This window comes from Narcine bancroftii, chromosome 12, assembly GCF_036971445.1.
Source record: "Narcine bancroftii isolate sNarBan1 chromosome 12, sNarBan1.hap1, whole genome shotgun sequence".
Taxonomy (NCBI): domain Eukaryota; kingdom Metazoa; phylum Chordata; class Chondrichthyes; order Torpediniformes; family Narcinidae; genus Narcine; species Narcine bancroftii.
Genome location: NC_091480.1, coordinates 41132393 through 41154460, shown reverse-complemented (window position 1 = coordinate 41154460; position 22068 = coordinate 41132393). Strand labels below are relative to the sequence as shown.

Sequence of the window (22068 nt, the reverse complement as noted above, 5' to 3'; positions counted from 1 at the left end):
CGCTAACCTACTCAGAGGGCAGCAGTGATTCTGGGAGGGGGGATGTTGGGGGAGTGGTGTAGCAGGCCGATCGGCCATGCGATTAGAGAGGTTGAATCACCACCCCAGTCGCCACACTCAAAATGGCGCAGGTCCCCTTTCACTCCCAAAGAGAAGCCCACGATTAACAACATGCGATGCCCAGGGGGGGATCCCTGCTTCTGGATGGCGTACGTCACTGGAAATGGGTGTAGTATATGGATGTCTCTTGATTCTGTAGCGCTGCCATAGCAGACACTACACCGGTATACAAGTTACTTAGGTGAAAGAATATGGTACAATACATCCAAATATATATAGTTTACTTTCCCAGACTGTGATGATCCAAAAAGTTTGAAAAGTAATAAAGGCAAGTTGAAAAGATGAGCAAGAATGCAGCAACACAAGAGGTTGCAGATGTATTTGGAGCAATAAAAATACAAATTGCTGGAGAACTCAGCAGACTGAGCAGCACTTGGATGGGAAGGAGTTGTCAATGTGAACCAGGAGACCAGTTTACAGAGCACGCGGTCCATCTGCACTGTGTATCTCAAGCTCCTGGTTGCATGCCATTTCAACTCTTCTCCCAATTCCCACACGCATCTGTTTGTCCTCAGCCTTCTCCAAACACAAATTAAAAGAGCTCCTTGTATTCCACCTGGGTATGAACACTGAATTATCCAGTTTCTGGTCACCCTTATCCCCTGTTCCCCACTTGCTTGCCTTCCAATCCTACACTAGTTCTCCAATTTTTGTTTCCTTTCCCCCAACCTTTCCTCTAATCCCCTCCCCCATCGCTCATTTTCTTTCCCCACCTGGTTCCATCCACCTACTTCCTACACATTTCACCCACTGGATCTCTTTCCCACCCCCTCCCCCCATCTAGTTCCATTTGCCCTTTTGTCCATCTCTTCCTTATCAGAATCCAGCACATCGCCTGTGCACTCCTACCCATCACATTCCTTCTGTCCCCATTTTCAACCTTCCCTTCCCTACTTCTCTTCATCTGCCCATTGTTCCTCACTCCTCTGCAGTTCACCTTCTAGCTCCTGCCTCATCCCTCCCCTCTCCTCTTTATATCGGCAACCTCCCCTCTCCATCCTGAAGCAGGATCTCAACCGGAGACATCGCCAATTCCATTCCCTCGACTGCTGCTGCTCAAACCCCTGAGTTCCTCCAGCAGATTGTTTTTCTTTGCTCCAGGTTCCAGCTTCTACAATCTCTCATGTGCCCAGAGTTCTTCCAGCAGATTGTTTTGACCAAGAATGTAGTGGGTGGAGAAGAATGCAAAGTTATTCAATTTTGTAGGAAGTAAAAGAGCAACAACTTTCAAATGATAGTTCAAGTTCCAGTTCATTATTATCAGATTGTACAAGTACAACCCAATGAAACAGAGTTATCCAGTCTCAGTGCAAAAAAACATGCAAATGTACAATCAGACATAAACACACACAGACAAGTACATATAGAAAGAACATGTGCACACACAGACAAGTACATATAGAACATGTGCAGTACATATATAGCTATATAAAAACAAATAAATATTTTTGAATATATTGTAGAATCTCAGAGGGTTTATATGAGCAGTTCACTCAGTCATTCAGTATTCTCACTGCCCGCTGGAAGAAGCAGCTTTTAGACAATAGACAATAGACAATAGGAGCTGGAGCAGGCCATTTGGCCCGTCGGGCCAGCACCACCATTTTAGATCATGGCTGATCATTACCATCAGTACCCCTTTCCAGCCTTATCCCCATAACCCTTAACTCCGTTACTCACAAGAGTCTTATCTAACTCTCTTTTGAACATAGTCAGCAAATCCGCCTCTACCACCCTCTGTGGCAGAGCATTCCACAGATTCACACTTCTCTGGGTAAAAAAATGCTTTCTCATCTCCGTCCTAAAGGGCCTACCCTGTATTCTTAAACTATGGCCTCTAGTCCTCGTCTCCCCCATCATTGGGAACAAGTAATCAGACTTCACCTTGTCTATCCCCCTGATGATTTTGTATACCTCAATCATATCCCCCCTCATCCTTCTAAACTCCAATGGATACAAGTCCAGTTTTTCTAGCCTTGCTGCAATTTGACAACCCTGCCATCCCTGGAACTAACCTTGTAAATCTGCGCTGCACACCCTCTATAGCTAGTATGTCCTTCCTCAAGTTTGGAGACCAGAACTGGACGCAATACTCCAGGTGGGGTCTCACCAGGGCCCTGTATAACTGCAGAAGGGCGTCTCTGTTCCTATACTCCAATCCCTTCTTTATGAAAGCCAACATTCCATTTGCCTTCTTCACAGCTTTCTGAACCTGCATGCTAGCCTTCAGTGACTGGTGAACAAGTACACCCAGATCCATTTGCACTTCGCCACTCCCTAGCTTGTCTCCATTTAAATAATACTCAGCTTTCCTATTACTTCCCCCAAAATGAATAACCTCACATTTGTTCACATTGAAATTAATCTTCCATTTAGCCGCCCACTCCTCCAGCCTGTCCAAGTCCCTCTGCATTTTCCTTACATCCTCCTCACACCCCACACCGCCACCCAGTTTAGTGTCATCTGCAAATTTGCTCATGTTATTTATAATCCCCTCATCCAAATCATTAATCTGGTGGTTCTGTCTCTGATACTCCGGTTTCTCTTTCCTAAAGGTAGTAGCTGAAAGATGCTCTATGTGGGGTGGTAAAGGTCCTCAACAATTTTGCATGCACTCTTCAGATAAGGATCCTGATTAATCAGGTCAATGGGTAGGTGGGGTGGGGGGCGGGGGAGCAAGGAGACCCCAGTGATCCTCTCTGCTGCTCTTATAGACCTGTGTATTGACCTGCAATCCAATTCTCTGCACCAACCATACCACACTGTAATGCAGCCGGCCAGGACACTCTCAAAAGAACTCCTATTGAAAGTTGACAGGATGGTGACTAGTAGCCTTGCCCACCTCAGTCTTCTCAGGAAGTGCAGTCACTGTTGCGCCTTCCAGATAAAGTAAGGAAATGTTGTATGTCAGGGATACGTCACTTGTTAAGTGGACTCAGAGGAACTTGGTTCTCTCCACTTGAGAATTATTAATGTGTAGTGGAGGGTGGTCACTCCTAGTCCTCCTGAAGTCCACGATCATCTATTTTGTCTTGTCCATGTTGAGACTACATAATGTTGCTGTTGGAGAGTTCTGGGTTTGATAGTTACCAAAACACAAAGATAAGGAAGATCAATGGATCATCCAATGCAAAGAGATTGGATTGTAAAATCAAGGAACTCTTAAAACAATTGTATTGAGATTTGATTAATGTCATATACAGGAGGGATAATCTTAGTTTGAAGGCAGAGTGCAGATCCACTGAATCAATTTCTTGATCATATAGCATACCCTGAGACATGGAGAAAAAAGGCAAAAAGCAGTATTTTAGAGAGAATCTAATACTTAAGATTTATACTAGTATAGATCTCAAGTATTATCCCCCAGCTAGTGGGGGTCACAACTCAGTGCCTTAGCAACCGGGCAAGGGGCCAGCCATTTCAGAGGTATGAGAAACTTTGGAATTCTCTAAAGATGTTGTGTAGCAGAGTTTACATTGCAGATCAATGCCTTTTTCAGCAGTTCTGATGAAATATCACAAACATGAAATGTTAATTGTTTTTTCTCCACAGATGCCACCTGGTCGACTGTGTATCTTCAGCATTTTTCTTTTGTTATTGCAAAAATGCACATGTTTCATGAGCAAAACAATAATATTTGGAAGATATATTCAACTATTTAACACTGCAAGTCACACTTTAACTCTTATACAACTGTACCTTTTTGACCAATATAGACATCAGGTGTCTCAAAAGCATAAATGCTGTCATTTTCATGAACAGTGTCCAAAGCATCACCATCACTGAAGGTTCGATGGAATCCATCAGAATAGATTTCTGTTAAAACAATCTAAAACAAACAATTCAATAAGTAATGAAGCCATAATATTTGAATGACAAACAAGTTCTAAATAATTTAACCCACTTCGTCAGTGACTGCATGATGTATTAGTGCTCGGGGCAGATTTACACAATAAGCTCTCATGTTTCCTCAACCCAAACAGTCCAGCATATGAAGACTAAATTATAGTCTCTGTGGAGTAGTTCACCCCTGAAGAATAGAATTAGATTACAGTTATCCAGTGGAAAGCAAGATTCCTCGATATGCCTGTTCAAATTGACTGTGATAGATGGAACTAAAACCAAAAGGGCAACAACACCTTTCTGGTTTGTCCAAGGATTTTGCAAGGACATGCAAGTCAGAGACAAACAGAACAGTAATGGAACCTTCAGCTCACAGAGTTCACACCAACCATTAACCACCCATTTATATTAAATCCTTCTTTTATTATCTCCCACCCCCCCATCTCATCAACTGTCCAGATTCTTCCAGTTGCCTACACACAAGGGACACTTTAGTAGCTATTAATCTCTCCAGCCCATATATCTTTAGAATATGGGAGGAACTGGTGCACCTGGGGGAAACCCAAGCATTCACAAGGGAGGATATACAAACTTCATAGAGGTCAGGATTGAATCTGGGACACATGCACAGTGAGCAGTGATTCCATTAGCTGTACCAATATGCCACCCTCGGGATGTTGAATTTTACATTTCAAATTAAATTTAGACGGCCTATGAGCCAGTACTATTCCAATACCCCAATCAACCACAACCCCCATATATTTTGAAGGGTGGGTGGAGACCAGAGCATCTGGAGATATCCCCCACTGGCACAGGAAGAACATACATACTCTTGACAGTGCTGGATTCAAACCCAGGTCATTTGAGCCGTAATAGTGCTGCAGTAACCTCTACAGTGACCGTGCATTTGAAGTAAAGGCACAGTTGATTTCTCATTGCTGACTTAAAAATGAATCAGATTAAATTCCTTGCTGACAAAGTAAATATTTATCGAGTGCAGGCACACAATCCTTTATCCAGAACCCTTGGGGAACAGTGTGTTCCGAATTTTGTATTTTTCTGGATTTCAGAAATCCAGATTGAAGCCCACACAAATTGTACTGCCATATCCACACCCTTCCAGTCGCGCTGCTGTCTTCAGCACCCCCCCCACCCCTGCCCGTCCTCCCAACTCGTGCTGCCTGTCTCTCCCACTCGCCCACCCGACTCATGCCGCCGGTCTCTCCCCCTCGCCCGCCTGAGTCATGCTGCCGATCCCTCGCCCGCCCGAGTCATGCTGCCGATCCCTCACCCACCCGAGTCGCACTGCCAGTCTCTCGCCCTCGCCTGCCCAACTCGCGCTGCTGTCTCTCTCCCAACTTGCCAGATTTTGGAGCCTTCTGGATTTTCTTCTTTGGCTTGGCTTCGCGGACGAAGATTTATGGAGGGGGTAAAAAGTCCACGCCAGCTGCAGGCTCGTTTGTGGCTGACCAGTCCGATGCGGGACAGGCAGACACGATTGCAGCGGTTGCAAGGGAAAATTGGTTGGTTGGGGTTGGGTGTTGGGTTTTTCCTCCTTTGCCTTTTGTCAGTGAGGTGGGCTCTGCGGTCTTCTTCAAAGGAGGCTGCTGCCCGCCAAACTGTGAGGCGCCAAGATGCACGGTTTGAGGCGTTATCAGCCCACTGGCGGTGGTCAATGTGGCAGGCACCAAGAGATTTCTTTAGGCAGTCCTTGTACCTTTTCTTTGGTGCACCTCTGTCACGGTGGCCAGTGGAGAGCTCGCCATATAATACGATCTTGGGAAGGCGATGGTCCTCCATTCTGGAGACGTGACCCATCCAGCGCAGCTGGATCTTCAGCAGCGTGGACTCGATGCTGTCGACCTCTGCCATCTCGAGTACCTCGACGTTAGGGGTGTGAGCGCTCCAATGGATGTTGAGGATGGAGCGGAGACAACGCTGGTGGAAGCGTTCTAGGAGCCGTAGGTGGTGCCGGTAGAGGACCCATGATTCGGAGCCGAACAGGAGTGTGGGTATGACAACGGCTCTGTATACGCTTATCTTTGTGAGGTTTTTCAGTTGGTTGTTTTTCCAGACTCTTTTGTGTAGTCTTCCAAAGGCGCTATTTGCCTTGGCGATTTTAGATAACCGGATAAAGGACTGTGTACCTGTATGTGTGTTTCTTCCTCTTCATATCCCACCATTTGATTTGCTTGGGATTTTGACCATTGTGCCCTGGTTCTCTTGGCTTGCTTTAGCTTTTGCCAGCTCTGCTTCACTTTAGTGCAATACATTTCAGTTATTGCACACGTTGTACCTCATAACATCCCATAAGTATAACAAAGCATTTTGCTTAAAGGATTGTGGATAAATTTAGCAGTTATTTTTCTATAATCCCAGTGACAAATTTTGTAACACATTTTTCTAAAACATCTCCCTTTTTTCATTAAAAATCTAGCTCATGGACTTGGCCTTTAATTCTCCCAGAAAGCAAGCACAATAAACGATATACTCCTTTAAAAATAAAAAAAATCAAGCAAAGCCATGGGAAAGAATGAAAGCAAGCGTGCAAAGTGGAACACCTTTGGGACTATTTACCAATTGGGTGTTAAAAGTCATCGACTTCATTCACTAATCACAGTAGATTTAGAAACTCTGAAACATATGCTTTTTGAAAAGCACAGTGACAATTGGCAAGATATATCATGAATATGAATGATTCTAAAATCCTCAATATCCAATTCTCAACAAGCTGGGTGTACAAAGAAAGTATTCAAGTAAAATCTTGAGCTAAGATTGAAATTCATATACAACTTATAGAGCAACATGCATGCACAAACCAACAAGCATGGGGAACAAATCTCATCATCTAGATCACCTGATGGAGAAGTGGTCAGGAAATTCACAGGTTCTATCATCAATCCCACTAACATCAGACTCTTTCTTTGGCTTGGCTTCGCGGACGAAGATTTATGGAGCGGGTAAAAGTCCACGTCAGCTGCAGGCTCGTTTGTGGCTGACAAGTCCGATGCGGGACAGGCAGACACGGTTGCAGCGGCTGCAGGGGAAAATTGGTTGGTTGGGGTTGGGTGTTGGGTTTTTCCTCCTTTGCCTTTTATCAGTGAGGTGGGCTCTGCGGTCTTCTTCAAAGGAGGTTGCTGCCCGCCAAACTGTGAGGCGCCAAGATGCACGGTTTGAGGCATTATCAGCCCACAGAAGTGGTCAGGAAATTCACAGGTTCTATCATCAATCCCACTAACATCAGACTATCTTTACAACAAACTACGCAAAATGAACAGAGTCAATAACAACGCTTACACCTGAAGATCAATGAACAATTTCCCATCTTTAGCCAAGATAAGGCATTGAAAATTCACAACCCTTTGTCAACTCACAGCAGTTTAAAGGACTCAGTTGGTAGAAGGAAAGATCTTACAAGAGAGAGAAAATAAATCAAGTATCCTGTTTAGGTACTCAAGTAAGTTTGGCTGGAGTTGCAGTGGATCAGTTTGGGAGATCGTTCCCCATTTGAAAATTTTATAAGGTGTGGCTTTATTTACCTTTTCTCCTCTCTTCTCTTTAAAGAAAACAAAAAAAATGTTGCCTTAAGATTTATGGCCTCAGTGTACTTTGATGCTGAGGAGACCGTTGTACTTTGTCAGCTGAAAATCCAGTGACTATGTGTAGTATTTTCTGCCCCCTAGTGCTAATGGAAAATAAATGCCAAAATGTATCCTCTATACAAAAACATTGTAACTGATTGGGTCAAACTTTTCCCTGCTCAAATATCTTTGGGAAATGTTTCTAAGGCACATCGTAAATTTTAAACAGACTCAGTTCAGGTCAGGATCCACATTGTGGTAAATCTATGAAAGTAGAAAAGAAAAAAAAAATGGTTTTAGGCTAATGTCACCAAACAATCCAAACTCAAGTCATAGGATCATCTAGAAATGATTGCCTTTCCTGCTAGAGTCATGGTAACACAATGTGTTGGAGTTCTGCACTTCCAATGTTCTCCAAATAGTTCTACTAAATCAACAGCAAAGCACAGTCTTAACTTAGCAGTTTAAGTCATATCAGATCATCAGCCAATGAGAGGCTGATCCAACAGGTTGGCTAAACCTCTAACCTTCTGACCCCCACGATTGAAGAATGCCAATTTGAATTGGTCTTTTTGGGTCTGAACGCTGAGTCTGCAGGACTTTGAACATTGAACACTAGATGAAAGTTCCCGTCTTTCTCTTTAAACTCACCTCAGCTCGTACAGCAGTCTTTCATCCATTCTATTCCACCTGATACTCTTCTCAGCATCAGCCTGACTTGCTAACCTCAAGTTGCTCGTTTATCTGGCATATTGGATTTTACAATGTGAGATCATAAATTCAAATTCCAACCATTCACGCCAGACTCCTTGATCTAGCATCCAGGTTTCCTCCTCCCATATCACAACAGAAGTAAACTCGGGAAATTAATTTATTCAATAGAATATTCAACTGAAACCCAAAGCACAGCAAGACAAGGGATCTCAGTTGAAATTTAGATCTTTTTGTTTCAAGTGCACACTGCCCCCTTTCACAAGGCCCACAAACTGTACCACCCAGAAGAAAGGTGGGACAATGAAATGTCACCACTTGTGTCCAACAGCAAGTAACACACCACACTGACTTAAAATATCACGGCAAGATTTCAAATCCAAGAGTGATTGGGGATCAAATTCCACAAATTCGACAAATAGAATACACCATCAGCTGCGAGTGTTCCTTGGTTGGCACCACACTATGTCTATCCTACTGTCTTAATCACATCACAAGACTCAGTGATAAAACTGGTACAATTTGTTGGAACAACACTAGCACCCACTGCTCCCTCCAGTTCCTACAATAGTCATCTTGTGTCAATTCACACAAATTGGGCAAATCAGAGGGAAATTAGGGAGAACACTGAGCTGCACAGATTCAGACCACTAATGGCAACTAACAGCCAGTAGAGAGGAAATTTCCATAACAAAATCTAAAATTTGGATTAAAGGAGCGCAAGTGCTTCCCTGAACAGGAAGTATTTACAGGGGTAGTACTGCTGGCATTAAGCACTTACCCCTTTTTGTGCCCCACAGCGGAAATTAACTGCCTCCTTCCTTTGTGGAAAAATCCTTAGTTGAAGAGCTCTTCCAGAGAACCCAGGATGCAGACATTTCCTCGGAGTAAAGCTGACCCAGCTCGGCGACATCACACTGAAGGCTCCTAGTGCAGCACACCCAAAGGCAGGGCAGCGGTTGGTCCATTTTACCTTCTGACTGGAACTGACGTTCCCTTTTAAGCGTGGTGCCCTCCAAGTTTTGCTGTGTTAATAGAAAAAGACTTCGCTGAGGACCCCCATGGAGCAGCACTTCAACAAAGGGGTTTTCCACAAAGCTAGAAAGTGGTTTAAAGGTGAAATGATGTGGGACAAGCAAGAAAATAATACCCAGGCAATCACATTCCCCATCTGCTCCCAAAGCTACAATGTCCTAATGCTGGCTTAAGACAAGGGTTTATAGTGATCAAAAGTACAAATTGCACTAAACTGACTATTGGAATTAGCATAAAGGTTTACCTGATCTGTGGGGATTTTGGTTTCTTGTGATACTGCTTCCCGAAGTCTGCTCATTGTACCCAACAGTGGAACTGCTACTCCTATTCTCATGCAATGTGAACATTTTCCTTCATAAACCACAGTGATATTCAATGGCCTGGAAAAAAAAGATTTTAATGTTACGTTCAGTTAGCAATACCCAAATTTCATCCAGGATTTGTGCATGCTTTGAAATCAAGTCTAAGCTCTCTCCTGGCAACGGGAAAGACAAATGTGGATAGCTGACCAGGCAGGCACGGTTGCAGCGGTTGCAAGGGAAAATTGGTTGGTTGGGGTTGGGTGTTGGGTTTTTCCTCCTTTGTGTTTTGTCAGTGAGGTGGGCTCTGCGGTCTTCTTCAAAGGAGGTTGCTGCCCGCCGAACTGTGAGGCGCCAAAATGCACGGTTGGAGGCGATATCAGCCCACTGGCGGTGGTCAATGTGGCAGGCACCAAGAGATTTCTTTAAGCAGTCCTTGTACCTTTTCTTTAGTGCACCTCTGTCTCGGTGGCCAGTGGAGAGCTCGCCATACAACACAATCTTGGGAAGGCGATGGTCCTCCATTCTGGAGACGTGACCAACCCAGCGCAGTTGGGTCTTCAGCAGCGTGGATTCGATGCTTGCGGACTCCGCCAGCTCGAGTACTTCAATGTTGGTGATGAAGTCACTCCAATGAATGTTGAGGATGGAGCGGAGACAGCACTGATGGAAGGGTTCTAGGAGCCATAGGTGATGCCCCAGCACCAGTCTATTCAACATACTCTCATCTCCCATCTGAATGGAGTAGCACATGCTCACACCTATGTCTTATTCTGCCCAGTGCAATATATTCCAATCCTCCTACACATCCTTTTCCAATCATTCTGTGCCTCTGTGCAGAACATTATCAAATCGGTATGCATGTAGTGCATGAACCATAAGAAAGCTTATCTAGACTCCAGCACTTTCTTGCTTTCATAATTATTCTCGCAACATTGTTGCCATAGTATGGAAAATTGTGAATCCAGAGAGAGGTGACCACCTGAGCAACAAGGAAACAAGCCCAAGGGTAAGAATGAATGGCTAATCATGTTGTTGTAACAAGATGCCTGGAACTTTGGCTTATTTATTTTCTCAATTCCACTTTAAAGCAAACTGTTTTAAAAAAAACCCAGATACACCGGTTTGATAACATTATGCACAAATATTTGCATTAGGGATCAGCTATCCAAAAAAGATAGTTGACCAGACCCTTTACAACCCCCTTGTCGTCTCTTGCATTAGAGTGAGGTTCCCACATATATCTATGTACTTCCCTGAAAAGCAACCTTGATCTGTACAAAACAAAAATGTGCTGCGCATGTTTATTTTGTGCATTTTTCCTCATCATGCAGGGATTTTTCTGAATTTCTTTTAATTATTTAATTGAGAATACAGTGTATTAGTTCAACAAAGTATCCCAAGTATTCTTTAGCATTTTATGCTGATGTTGAGAACCATCTATCGGACATTTTAAAATTATTCCAGTTGGTGTGGTTGTCCTGAAGTCTATAATGTCCAAGAAATTAGAAGCATAATACTCTGATATGACATCTAATAGTCCCAAGACATCAGCATTTTTCTGCTCTTCCCCTTCAACATTGTTTCCTTCATCCATAGGAAATTCTAACAGATTCATTCTCAAACTAAAATTTTGTCTGTACAGTTGAATGACAACTACACTCTGTTCCCAACCTTAACCTTGAAGAGGAGACAACTGAAACAGAGATTAATGCCTTGTAATGTTTGCATACTACATCTTTGCCCTCACTTTTCTACCTGATCCTCAAAACTTTTAATTACATTGCAATTCAATAATCAATTTCTTCTGAATTTACTAAGTAACTTAGATTCCACCATTCTCTAGGCTAGAAAATTCTGAAGATTCTTAAACCTCAGAAGAAGATGTCCTTCGTCTTACTAGAATCATTAGTCATTAGTCAAGGTAAACAACCTCACAGAGTGGATCATGAAGGTCTACAAGTGCTGTGATTGTAGTAATAACACAAAGAAATGCTGGAGGAACTCAGCCAGTCTTGAAGCATCCATAGATATATTCCCTACATTTCAGGCCTGAGCCCTTCCTCAAGAGATAAGTAAAGAACAGGAAGGCATCTTAGGGTAGCATGGTTAGCGTAGCGTTTAGCACAACAATGATATCGTGCCAGCGACCAGGGTTCAAATCAGGCAATCTCTGTAAAGAGTTTGTACATTCTCCCCGAGTTTGCATGGATTTCCTCCGGGTGCTCTGGTTTCCTCCCACTCTTCAAAACATACTTGGGTTGTAGGTCAATTGAGCGGCATGGGCTTGTGGGCTGGAAGGGCCTGTTTCAGGTACACAGTCCTTTATCCAGAACCCTTGGGAGACAGTGTGTTCCGAATTTCAGATTTTTCCAGATTTCGGAAAGCCAGATTTAAAACCACCCGAATTGTGCTGCCGTATCCACCCCCACGCCCTTCCAGTCACCCTGCTGTCTCCCCCCACCCCCTCGCCCACCAAACTCGCGCTGCCACCTCTCTCCCCACTTGCCGGATTTTGGAGCTTTCTGAATTTTAGATGTCCGGATAAAGGATTGTGTACTTGTACTGTGCCGAACGTATGTAACTGAATAAAGACTGAAGAATGGCAGGGGGAGAAGTCCAGACCAAGAGCCAAAACAAGTTAATTGGGTATGACCAGAGGAAAGGTGAGAATTACTTTTAGCTTTGTGAAAGGAGAAATAGAGAAAAATTGAGGGGGGGGGGGGGGTTTCGTTTTTTCTTTTTTTCTATAAAATATAACGTTCATGTTTCTGGTTCATTGTTGTATATGCTATTTACTATCTGTATTTTGAACAAATAAATAAAGTTTTTAAAAAAAAAAGGAAATGGGATGGGAAATCAAAATAGGTAGCCAATGGGAGATCCACGCTATTGCGGCGGACAGAGCAGAGGTGCACAACAAAGCAATTTCCCAGTCTGTGTCCAGTCTCTCCAATATATAGGAGACCACAATGGGAGCACTGGATGCAGTAGATAACCCCTGCAGATTCACAAGTGAAATGTTGCTTCACTTAGAAGGGCTGTTTGGGGGCCCCTTATGGTGGTGAGGGAGGAGGTGTGGGTACAAGTGGAGCAACTCCTGTGGTCACAGGGGTAGGTGCCAAGGGGACAATTGGTGGGGAGGGAGGAATGAACGAGGAAGTCATGGAGGGAGCGGTCCCTGCAGAAGGCAGAGAGGGGAATAAGTGTCTAGTGGTGGGATCATCTAATAAGTGGCAGAACTTGCGGAGGAGGATATGTTGAACACAGATGAGAGGAATGGCAGGGGAATCATCTGCTTGTTGCGCATGAGGCAATGGCAGATGTGCAGTTAATGGAAGATATGCAGGTGAGGGCAAAGTTGATAGTGGTAGAGGGAACACCATGTTGTTTGAAGAAGGATAATATCTCTGATGATCTGGCATGGAAGACCTTGTCCTGGGAGCACATGTGACAGAGATGGTGGAATTGAGAGAAGGGAATGGAATTCTTACAGGGGACAGGGCATGAAAAGGTGTCATCAAGGTAGCTGTGGCAGTTGGTGGGTTTGTAGATGTTTGTGAGAGTTTGCCGCCCAAGATGGAGACAGAGATTTCAAAAAAGGGTGTTGCTAGAGATGGACCAAGTAAATTTGAGATCGGGATGCAAGTTGTCAGCAAAGTGGATGAAGTCGACAAACTCATCATGGGTGGATGAGGTAGCACCAAAGTCGTCATTGATGTAGTGGAGGAAGAGTTGAGGTCCCTTGCCTGTGTAGGCCTGTAGCATGGATTGCTCCATACAACCAACAAAAAGGGAGCGATAGTTGGGGCCCATGGAGGCACCCATGGCTACCCCTTTGATCTGGAGAATGTGGGAGGAGTCAAAGGAGAAATTATTGAGGGGTATGACAAGTTCTGACAGCTGCAGGAGGGTGGTGGTGGAGGGGAACAGATTAGGTCTATTGTCCAGAAAGAAACAAAGGGGTTTGGTATGGAGGATGCAGGTGTATAGTGCATAGTGATTGGATGTCTATGGTAAACATGAGACGATCTGGAACTGGAAGTTTTTGAAGTGATGGAGGGCATGTGAAGTATCCCGGATGTAGGTGAGGAGGGACTGGTCCGGGAGTGGGGGGTGGGGGGAGAAAAGCGGATACCAATTTGGTGGGGCAGGAGCACATGGACCAATGGGTCTGCCAGGAAAATTGGGTTGGTGAGTCTTGGGAATGAGATGTGCTAGGGAGATGACCAGATGTGATGAGATCAGAAATAGTGTGCAATACAATGGTTTGTTGAGTTTTGCTAGGGTCCTATTGGAGGACAAGTAAGATGAGGTGTCTGAAAGTTGTCATCTGGCTTCAGTCAGATAGAGGTCAGTGTGTTAGACCACAACAGCACCACCCTTGTCTTCGGGTACGATGGTGATGTTGGGATTAATGTGGAGAGAGTGGAGGCCCAAGCATTCTCAGGGGTTGAGATTAAAATGAGTGAGGGAGGGTGGTGAAGTTGATGTGGTTAATGTCTCAGCAGCAGTTGGAAAATATAAAGATCCAGAGCAGACAGAGGACTGGAAAAGAGTCCAGGAGGACCACCAAGGTTTAAAGCAGGAGAAAGAGTCTGTAGTGGGGGGGGTGGGGAGAATCTTGTTGTGTTAGAGGGCATGGAGACGAGGCTGACAGAAGAAGCATCATTGTGTGCACGGAACTCATTGAGGTGTGGGTGAAGGAGGACTAAAGTGAGGTCTCTACTGAAGACAGTGATTCATCTCCGAGAGGGGAAGGTCAGAGGGGATAGTGAAAGGCAGGGATTGGGGGAAGGGTCACGGGGTGGAAGGTGTTGGAGAGAGTAGGAGGATGGCGTGGATCAGGAGCTAGAAGATAGGAAGGATCCAAGGGAGGGAAGGAGGGTTGGGAAAATCAGAAAGTGGAGAGGGAGGATCCTGTGGGTGGGAGTTTGCAATGGAGGCTAAGTCCTGTAGGTTGCAGGGGCCAATGTGGAATTCCCCCATCCAAAGTTCTGTCCTGTGGGCCGTCAGGTTCAGAGTGAGAGCTCATGTCTGGTTTGGTCCTGTAGGTCACCAGGCCCAAGGCAGTGACCTGCATCTGAAGCTTTCTCCTGTGGGAAGTCAGTTTCAGAGCTAGAGCTCACGTCAGAGGTTTGATCCTGTAGGTCACGGGGCCCAAGGCAGTAACCTGCGTCCAAAGCTCAGTTCTGTGGACTGCCGGGTCCAAGGTGAAAATTCATGTCAGAGGCTTGGTCCTGTAGGTTACTGAGGCCAAGATGGGAAATCACAAAGGTGGCTCAATCCTGTAGGTCACAAGGTGGAGACCTGCGTGGTCCTGTAGGCTACTGGGACCAGGGGAGGTCATAGAGGCAGTCTCTAGGGAGGCAAGCTTCCATTCCTTGATGAACACCAAGTGAGTGTAGAACCAGTGGTTAAATACGTGGATCTGGCAGAGGATGAAGTGTTGTAGAGGTCCATGGCGAATAAGGTAAGGAGCTGTGGTTGCAGGAGAACGGTCTGCTAGTACCTGCATCTCGAGCTGAGAGTGGTTCATTGGGATACAGCACGAGAACCGAAGAAAGCAGGAGTCAATGCAGCGCAGGTACCCCAGACCCTGGTGGGGGCTAAATGAGGAGGCCTGGAACTGCACCAAAGCCAAATGCCACCAGATGGCGGCAGAGGCAAGTATCCAGGAAGGACATGTGGCGAGAATATGGTTGTAGAGCTTGAGAGCAGCAGGAAGTGCAGATGGGAAGCAGCAAGAGAGACTTCCTTACAAGAGAGGAGGAGAGCTTCTTCAGGGTAGGGATCCCTTGAAGAAATTTTGCAGTGAATCAACTGAACAGGGTGAAACTTGAAAGTCTGCAAGGGCTGTGATTGTTGAAAAGACCCCACACAGAAATGCTGGAGGAACTCAGTCAGTTTTGCAGCATCCATAAGAGGTAAAGATAATATTATCAACATTTCAGGACTGACCTAGAGGGTACAAGTAAAAAAAACAGGAGGGCATCTGACTAAAGATTGACGAATGGCAGGCAAAAGGTGTTAATTGGGACATGATAAGAGGAAAGGTGAGAATTCATTTTGGCTCTGTGAATGATGACAGAGGGAAAGGGGGAGAGAGCGAGGGAAAGGCAACAGGTGGAAGGAGGGAGGGGTTAACACCTTTTGCTGTTGGTTTGGACTCCTCCTCCTACCATTCTTCTAGTTTTATGCAGATGCCTTTCTGTTCTTTTTCTTGTACCTGAAGAAGGGCTCATGCCTGAAATTTCAGTAAAATCCCCATTATCTGTAATTCAATCAACCAGAACCTCAAACAACAAGCAAAAAAAAGAGGAAATAAATAAATTTTAAATATTTCAAATAACTAAAACTGGGCGGATGGACTCCGCAGGGGAGCACTGAGACTCCATTGGACATGTGCAGCTCTGCCCCTCAATGCACCCACATTCTTTTCGCTGTCGCCATTTGCGTGGAGGTGAGCCTGGTTGTCAGTGCGAGAAAAGTGCACAGAGGGCCTGACCAGGACACTGGTATGGAGGTGAGTCGGGCTGTGTCGAAGGCCTGACTTGGACACTTGCGTGGAGGTGAGTTGGGTTGTCAACACGAGGAAGGTGCACTGAGGGCCTGACAGAGACAATGGCATGGAGACAAGTTTCAGTCACCTGGAAAATTTGCATTTCTGGCATTCGCAATCCCCGTAGGTGCCAACTAACAGGAATTTTACTATGTACCTTTACCTCCTATGGACGTTGCAAGACCGGCTAAGTTCGTGTGTTTTTAAAACAACCTCACAGCACCATCCCCTCAGATTCTTATGTTTCAGTTAGATCATCTTCTAAAATTAAGACAATCATCTTTTCCCAGGAGCCAAGGCTAGATAGGTACAAACTCTACTTGGTGGTAAAGATAATTAATACCAGAGTATACAGGTTAAAATAACTGACAAAATAAGAAGATAGATTCAAGAGAAACATTTATCTATAACAAATTATAATCTACAATGGACTACTTGAAAAGTCAATGGATGAAAGATCCTTAGGAAATTTCAAAGGTTTTGGATGTATACTTGACAAAGAAATTTGCAGGGGTACGAAGGAAGATGCAACAGAAATGGGACTGTGCTCTCCCCTCTGATGCAGATAGTAATAGGCAGTTTCAGGAAATTATCTTTCTTACTCCATCCCTGGCTTAAGACCACTTTAAATTCCATATTTCTGCTTTGATTTCATATCATTTCTAAAATTTTGGATCATTACTCAACAATTCTGCAATAGTAACAAGACACCCTGAATTTTGACCAAAATAGCTGTAAACCAAACTCTTACCGGGTCTGAAGTGGAGGGATGGGCAGGGAGATACAGAGAAATGGGTCGAAGGTGTTGCTCTGTTTCTGGCAATGGGGGCAGGTCAAAGAAGACCTAAAATAGAAAAAAAGAAACAAACGTCAAATAAGTTTCAGTATACCAAGTTGAATCTCCATCCTACCCTGTAATTTTTTCAGGACCATCAAAACCATGATCTTTGGAAGGGGGTTAACCTGTGAATCATTTCTAAATTATCAACACTGTTTATTCATCGGATCTGGGAGCTTTTAAAACCAGTCTTATTGTTCATTTTGAACTTTCTAAGAATTGCAGATCTTCTGGTGATGGTGTGCCCATAAAACTACTGGATGGAGAGGTCTATGATTATGACCCATGACAATGCAGGTTCAACAATATTCAGAATTGCCCAAGACTTGGAGAACATAGTATTAGCAGTGACTTTGTGGAACTGCTGCCTTTTCCATTTCTGTAGAAAAAGTCTTGGGTTAGGGAGGTACCGTCATGTGAACGTGGCTTCAGGCATCTTCTGGATGGTGCCAAATGCAACCAAAGTCCGCCATGGTGTAGCTGGTGCATATTTAGGGTGTTGGATTGAAGGTCAAACAGACAGGCTACTTTGTCTAAGATGGTGTTAACCATCCTAGAATTGTTGGAGATCATCCATCATTTTTCTAATGATAGATCATCTAGCTTATGTGACAAAGTATTTAGAGGTGGTTTGGGAGGAATTGTTAGAGCAGCTTGCACACACACATTTTAAAAAACAGAAAAATGCCCCTGCAACATTCCAGAGGATAATTAATTTGGTTATCCAAGGATTAACTCCTGCAGATGCTTATATTGATGACTTGGTCACAAAAAGTGACACATGGGAAGAACATCTAAGAGAATTGGACAAATTGTTTGCAAGATTATCCAAAGCAAACTTAACTGTTAATTTACCAAAGAGTCCATTTGCAAATGCCACGGTAACATACTTGGTTTATGTAGTTGGCCGTAGCAAAGTTGCACCTAGTTTCCTACTCCTAATGGCAAGAAAGCAGTGAGAAGGATTTGAGGAATGGCAGGATGTTACTGGAAATTTGGGTCAGGTTGCTCTTCCTTTAACCAATCTTTTGAAGAAAGGGGAGAAATTGGTGTGGACTAAAGATTGTCAGACAGCTTTAGAAAATTTAAAGGAGATGCTATGCCATTGCCCTGTGTTAAAATCTCCTGATTTTGACAGACCATTTTCTGTAGCAGTGGACGCCAGTGAGGGAGCAGCAGGTGCAGTTTTATTGGAAAAACAGAATGAAATTGACCATCCAGTTGCCTACTTTTCAAAAAAAATTCAATGTTCATCAAAAGAACTATTCCACTATTGAAAAAGATCTGTTAGCTATCATATTTGCTCTGCAGAATTTTGACGTATATCTTGGTACCTCTCATGAACCAAATATTATATTCACTGACCAAAATCCTCTGGTGCTTTTGAATAAAATGAAGAATAAAAACAGAAGATTGTTAAACTAGAGCTTGATATTACAAGTGATCTGCAAATTAACCATATCAGAAGAGTAAATAATATGATTGCCGATTGTTTGTCAAGAATTAAAATTGATCATTTATAGAAATACTCTTGAAATTGAATTACTGTACTATAACATGTTATATATTGTGTACTGTTATCTCTTTAGTAATTTTAAGACAGTTTAGTTAGCACTGAATTTTAACTCAAGAGTTAAAATTCCCTTTAAAGGGGGAAGGTGTGACAGAGTATTTAGAGGTGGTTTGGGAGGAATTGTTAGAGCAGCTTGCACAAACACATTTTAAAACAGAATATTTGCAGGACTTTTGCAGAATGCTTCTGCAGGAGGCAACAAAGTATCGACAGCAGCTTGCCTGGGAGAGCATGTGATCTTTGCAGGCAGAGGGGAAAAAGTTTTGCTCTCAGAGAGGGAGGGTGTGAAACAGAGAGAGAGAGAGAGAGAGGACACAGAAATCAGTTCTGGAAGGACAAGCTGGCAAACTCTGGAAGGCTGCCTGGTCAAAGGAGAAGACTTGTGGTCTGAATAGTGACCTGAAAAAAAGAGGATCATCTGGAGAACCCTGAAGGGGGCAAGTTTCGTCAGCAAGACTGATTGAGAAGGAATCAGTTGCAGATGTCCTGGAAAAGGAATCTCTCTCTGAAAACCAGCAAGAACCCTCCTAAGTGGTAACCATTTGCCTGTTAAGCACCAAAGACTGGTGAACTTTGTTAATGCTAACTTCTGTGCACAGTACAAGAATTGCCTGCAACCAGTGAGATTGGATTGTGATCCAAATAACTTTTCTAATCTTAAATATACATTACACACACCTATGCTTAGTATTAGAGGGGAGATTAAGTAGTTAAGTTACGTAACAAGTTAAAGTTTAATTCTGTTTTCTTGTTCAAATATAATTAAAAATCACTTTTGTTTAAGTAACCCTGTGTTGTAGTGCATATCTATTGCTGCTGGTCTTTGGGTCCTCTGGACTCTGTAACACTTAAACAATAAAAAAGTAATTGTTTAAGAAATATTACCTAGGATAATGAATGCAAACATGCTTTTTCAAATGAGGTCATCACTAATTTTACATTATATGAGAGAGGAGGGACCTCAGTTTAGTCCATCATTTAAATGCCACCACAGTATTTCATTGAAATTCAGGCTGGATTCCAAAATCATTTAACTCAGAAGAGAAAGCCTTTTGAACCTTGTCAGACCACACAGGGCAGAACTAGAATAGGAATTTAAACCAACTGTCATAGTTAATACAGGACAAGCAAAATATCAAATAGCAGGCAAGCCGAGGTCCAAGGGCATTTCAAAAGATGGAATTGCAGAGTGTTATGATCTAAAGAGTGATGTCATGCTTTCACCCCTACAAAAAAGCTGTTCCTTTGGACTGTTTGTCAATTGAAAATAAAAGGCAGACTCCAATTATGCAGCATCTATTGCAATATCCAAAAGTATTTTTACACCAATGTTACACCTTTAGGTACAGTCAACTGCTGCAAAATACAGAAAAGTTTTTGGAATATTTTTGTTATAGAAAATACTGAGCGCAGTATACTCTTGATACTCACCTATATTGTGCCTGAAAGAGCTCCTGTACAAAACTGCTCCTTGCTGGGAGAGATGGTCCTTCACTCAGCCCATCCTCATTTAATGGAGGCTAAATAAAATAAAATTAAACTTACTGCACAATGTCCCACAAAACAATTTTTTCTCCAAAGATAAAAAAACTACCAACAAATCAAATGCTCGGGTAACTTTACTGCAGGTTTATTGTCAGTAGATCAGATTAGAATTTATGTTCTGCTAGGAACTCATGAGAAAAAAAATGGTTTAATGGTTTAAGTGATAATAAATTTCCATCCTTTATTAGAAAGGACCAATAAATAATAAAGCAAACCAGTAAATGCTTTAATGTGCACATTTAAAGGTTTAAAGGGGGCAAAAGCACTGGAAGATAAATTTTAGTCAACAAAAAATGACATCGATAACTATTCTAAAAAATGATGCTGGAAATGCACTAAAGCAGGACTAAAAAAAACTCAAGAGAAATGGAGTAAAAAAAATCCAAATAACATAGGATTACAGGTCAATCAAGTTACCAGCCCAGAATGAAAAGTAAATGATGCTGCTGCAAGTCCACTGATAAATTACATCATATGGTCTTTGTTTATTGTGATTATCCAACTTCTAACCAAAGGCAAGGAGAAAATGTCAATTCAGTGGGCGAGCCTTCCCTGTTCCACATTTAGAGGTACTTTACAGATTAACCTGGAAAAAATTATGGTCTTCAGGTCAGAAGAGCATTATTTTCAAGTAATTATAGGCAGTTCCTGGGTTATGTCTGGGTTCCATTCCTGAAAACAGTAAGCTGATTTTTTTTCTTGTAAAAAAAACTTCCGTTTTCTATTTGTATATAACTCTAAATATGCTACCTATAATTCTTTCATTTCATCTAACATTCAGCCCAACCCAATCCATAATTAAACTTGTAGAGTACACTCTATATCCATACATTAATGAATTACACAAATTTTTAAATAGTTTTTCAAGTTATGGGAAAATTTGTGTAAAGTCATATTTCCCCAAATTAGATGATCCTAAACCTGTTTGAAAGTGGAAACTTTGAAAAGGAATACCATTAAAGGCACACCATCTATCCCTATGAATTCACATTTCTCCCACATGCAACCATGTGCAACTGTATGCAAAAGCACGTGTAGCTCATGTGCTGTTGGAAAGGAGGAGTAGATATGAAGTCCAAAGTAAAGTGGGAAGGGAAGAAAGTTATCCTCACAACATTTCTCCCTTCTGCTTCCTCCCCATTCTAGTTCTAACTAGAAGAATGCAATTTTGGTTTTTAAAATTCACAACACCAAAATAAATGGATTATCTGGAGAAAATTAAATGATCAAGATTAAATGCTCTTTCTTTGGGCAGAAATGGAGAGCATGGGCATTACTTGAAATACAGCATAAAAGCATTGTCAGTGATTGCAAATTTCAAAGTCATTGAGATCTATTGAGTGTTTCCAGCATTTTCTTCTTTTCTTTTTATTTTCCATCATGTTTTAGGAGGATAAAAATCAAAATTGCACAGAATAATCCACGAGAAATGAACAATCCACGACCCTGCACGGATAAGAGTGAAAATGAAACCAGGTTCAAACCCTAATGGAAGATGCCCACACCACATCAAGTACACACTTCAGGCCCCTAACTGCAGTGAGAGTTTGTACATCAGCTTTAACTTACTATCCTATGTTATTAGTCCATTGGATGGGCAAGAAACAAGAAAATTCACACAGCAAAATTTGCCAATTCACATTTTTCCCCATTTAACTCGAGACTTATTCACAACTTCAAAAAATTGCTTCAGGTAGAGGTTTCTTGGTAATACACAGAATAGATTTATTATGCAAGTTGTATCCTGTACAAAAATGTAATACTTAAAAGAAGAAAGTTAGTCTGTTCTTGACAACCTCAGAGGTCCCGTTCTCTGATAGTTGGTGGTTAGCAGAGGTTTCTGACCCTGTTCCTTTCAAAACAACATTTTTCATTATTGTCCCACTTGCAAACTGATTTACTCCCCAGTATCCCTTGTACATCAAGTTAACTCAATGAATGGTACCCTTATACAATTGTCC

The 22068-nt window shown here is 42.8% G+C and overlaps 1 protein-coding gene across 3 annotated transcripts in view; it reads right to left on the bottom strand.

The window, feature by feature from the left end:
• Positions 1 to 22068, bottom strand: part of usp31 (ubiquitin specific peptidase 31) — a 157751-nt gene that overhangs the window by 68666 nt on the left and 67017 nt on the right. For all 3 annotated transcript variants that reach the window (XM_069906522.1, XM_069906523.1, XM_069906524.1), the window contains exons 4-7: positions 19994 to 20082; positions 16903 to 16995; positions 9535 to 9670; positions 3820 to 3949 (exon numbers count right to left, since the gene is read on the bottom strand). In XM_069906522.1, coding sequence (XP_069762623.1) covers positions 3820 to 3949; positions 9535 to 9670; positions 16903 to 16995; positions 19994 to 20082 — 448 coding nt within the window. The remainder of the gene's footprint in view (positions 1 to 3819; positions 3950 to 9534; positions 9671 to 16902; positions 16996 to 19993; positions 20083 to 22068) is intronic.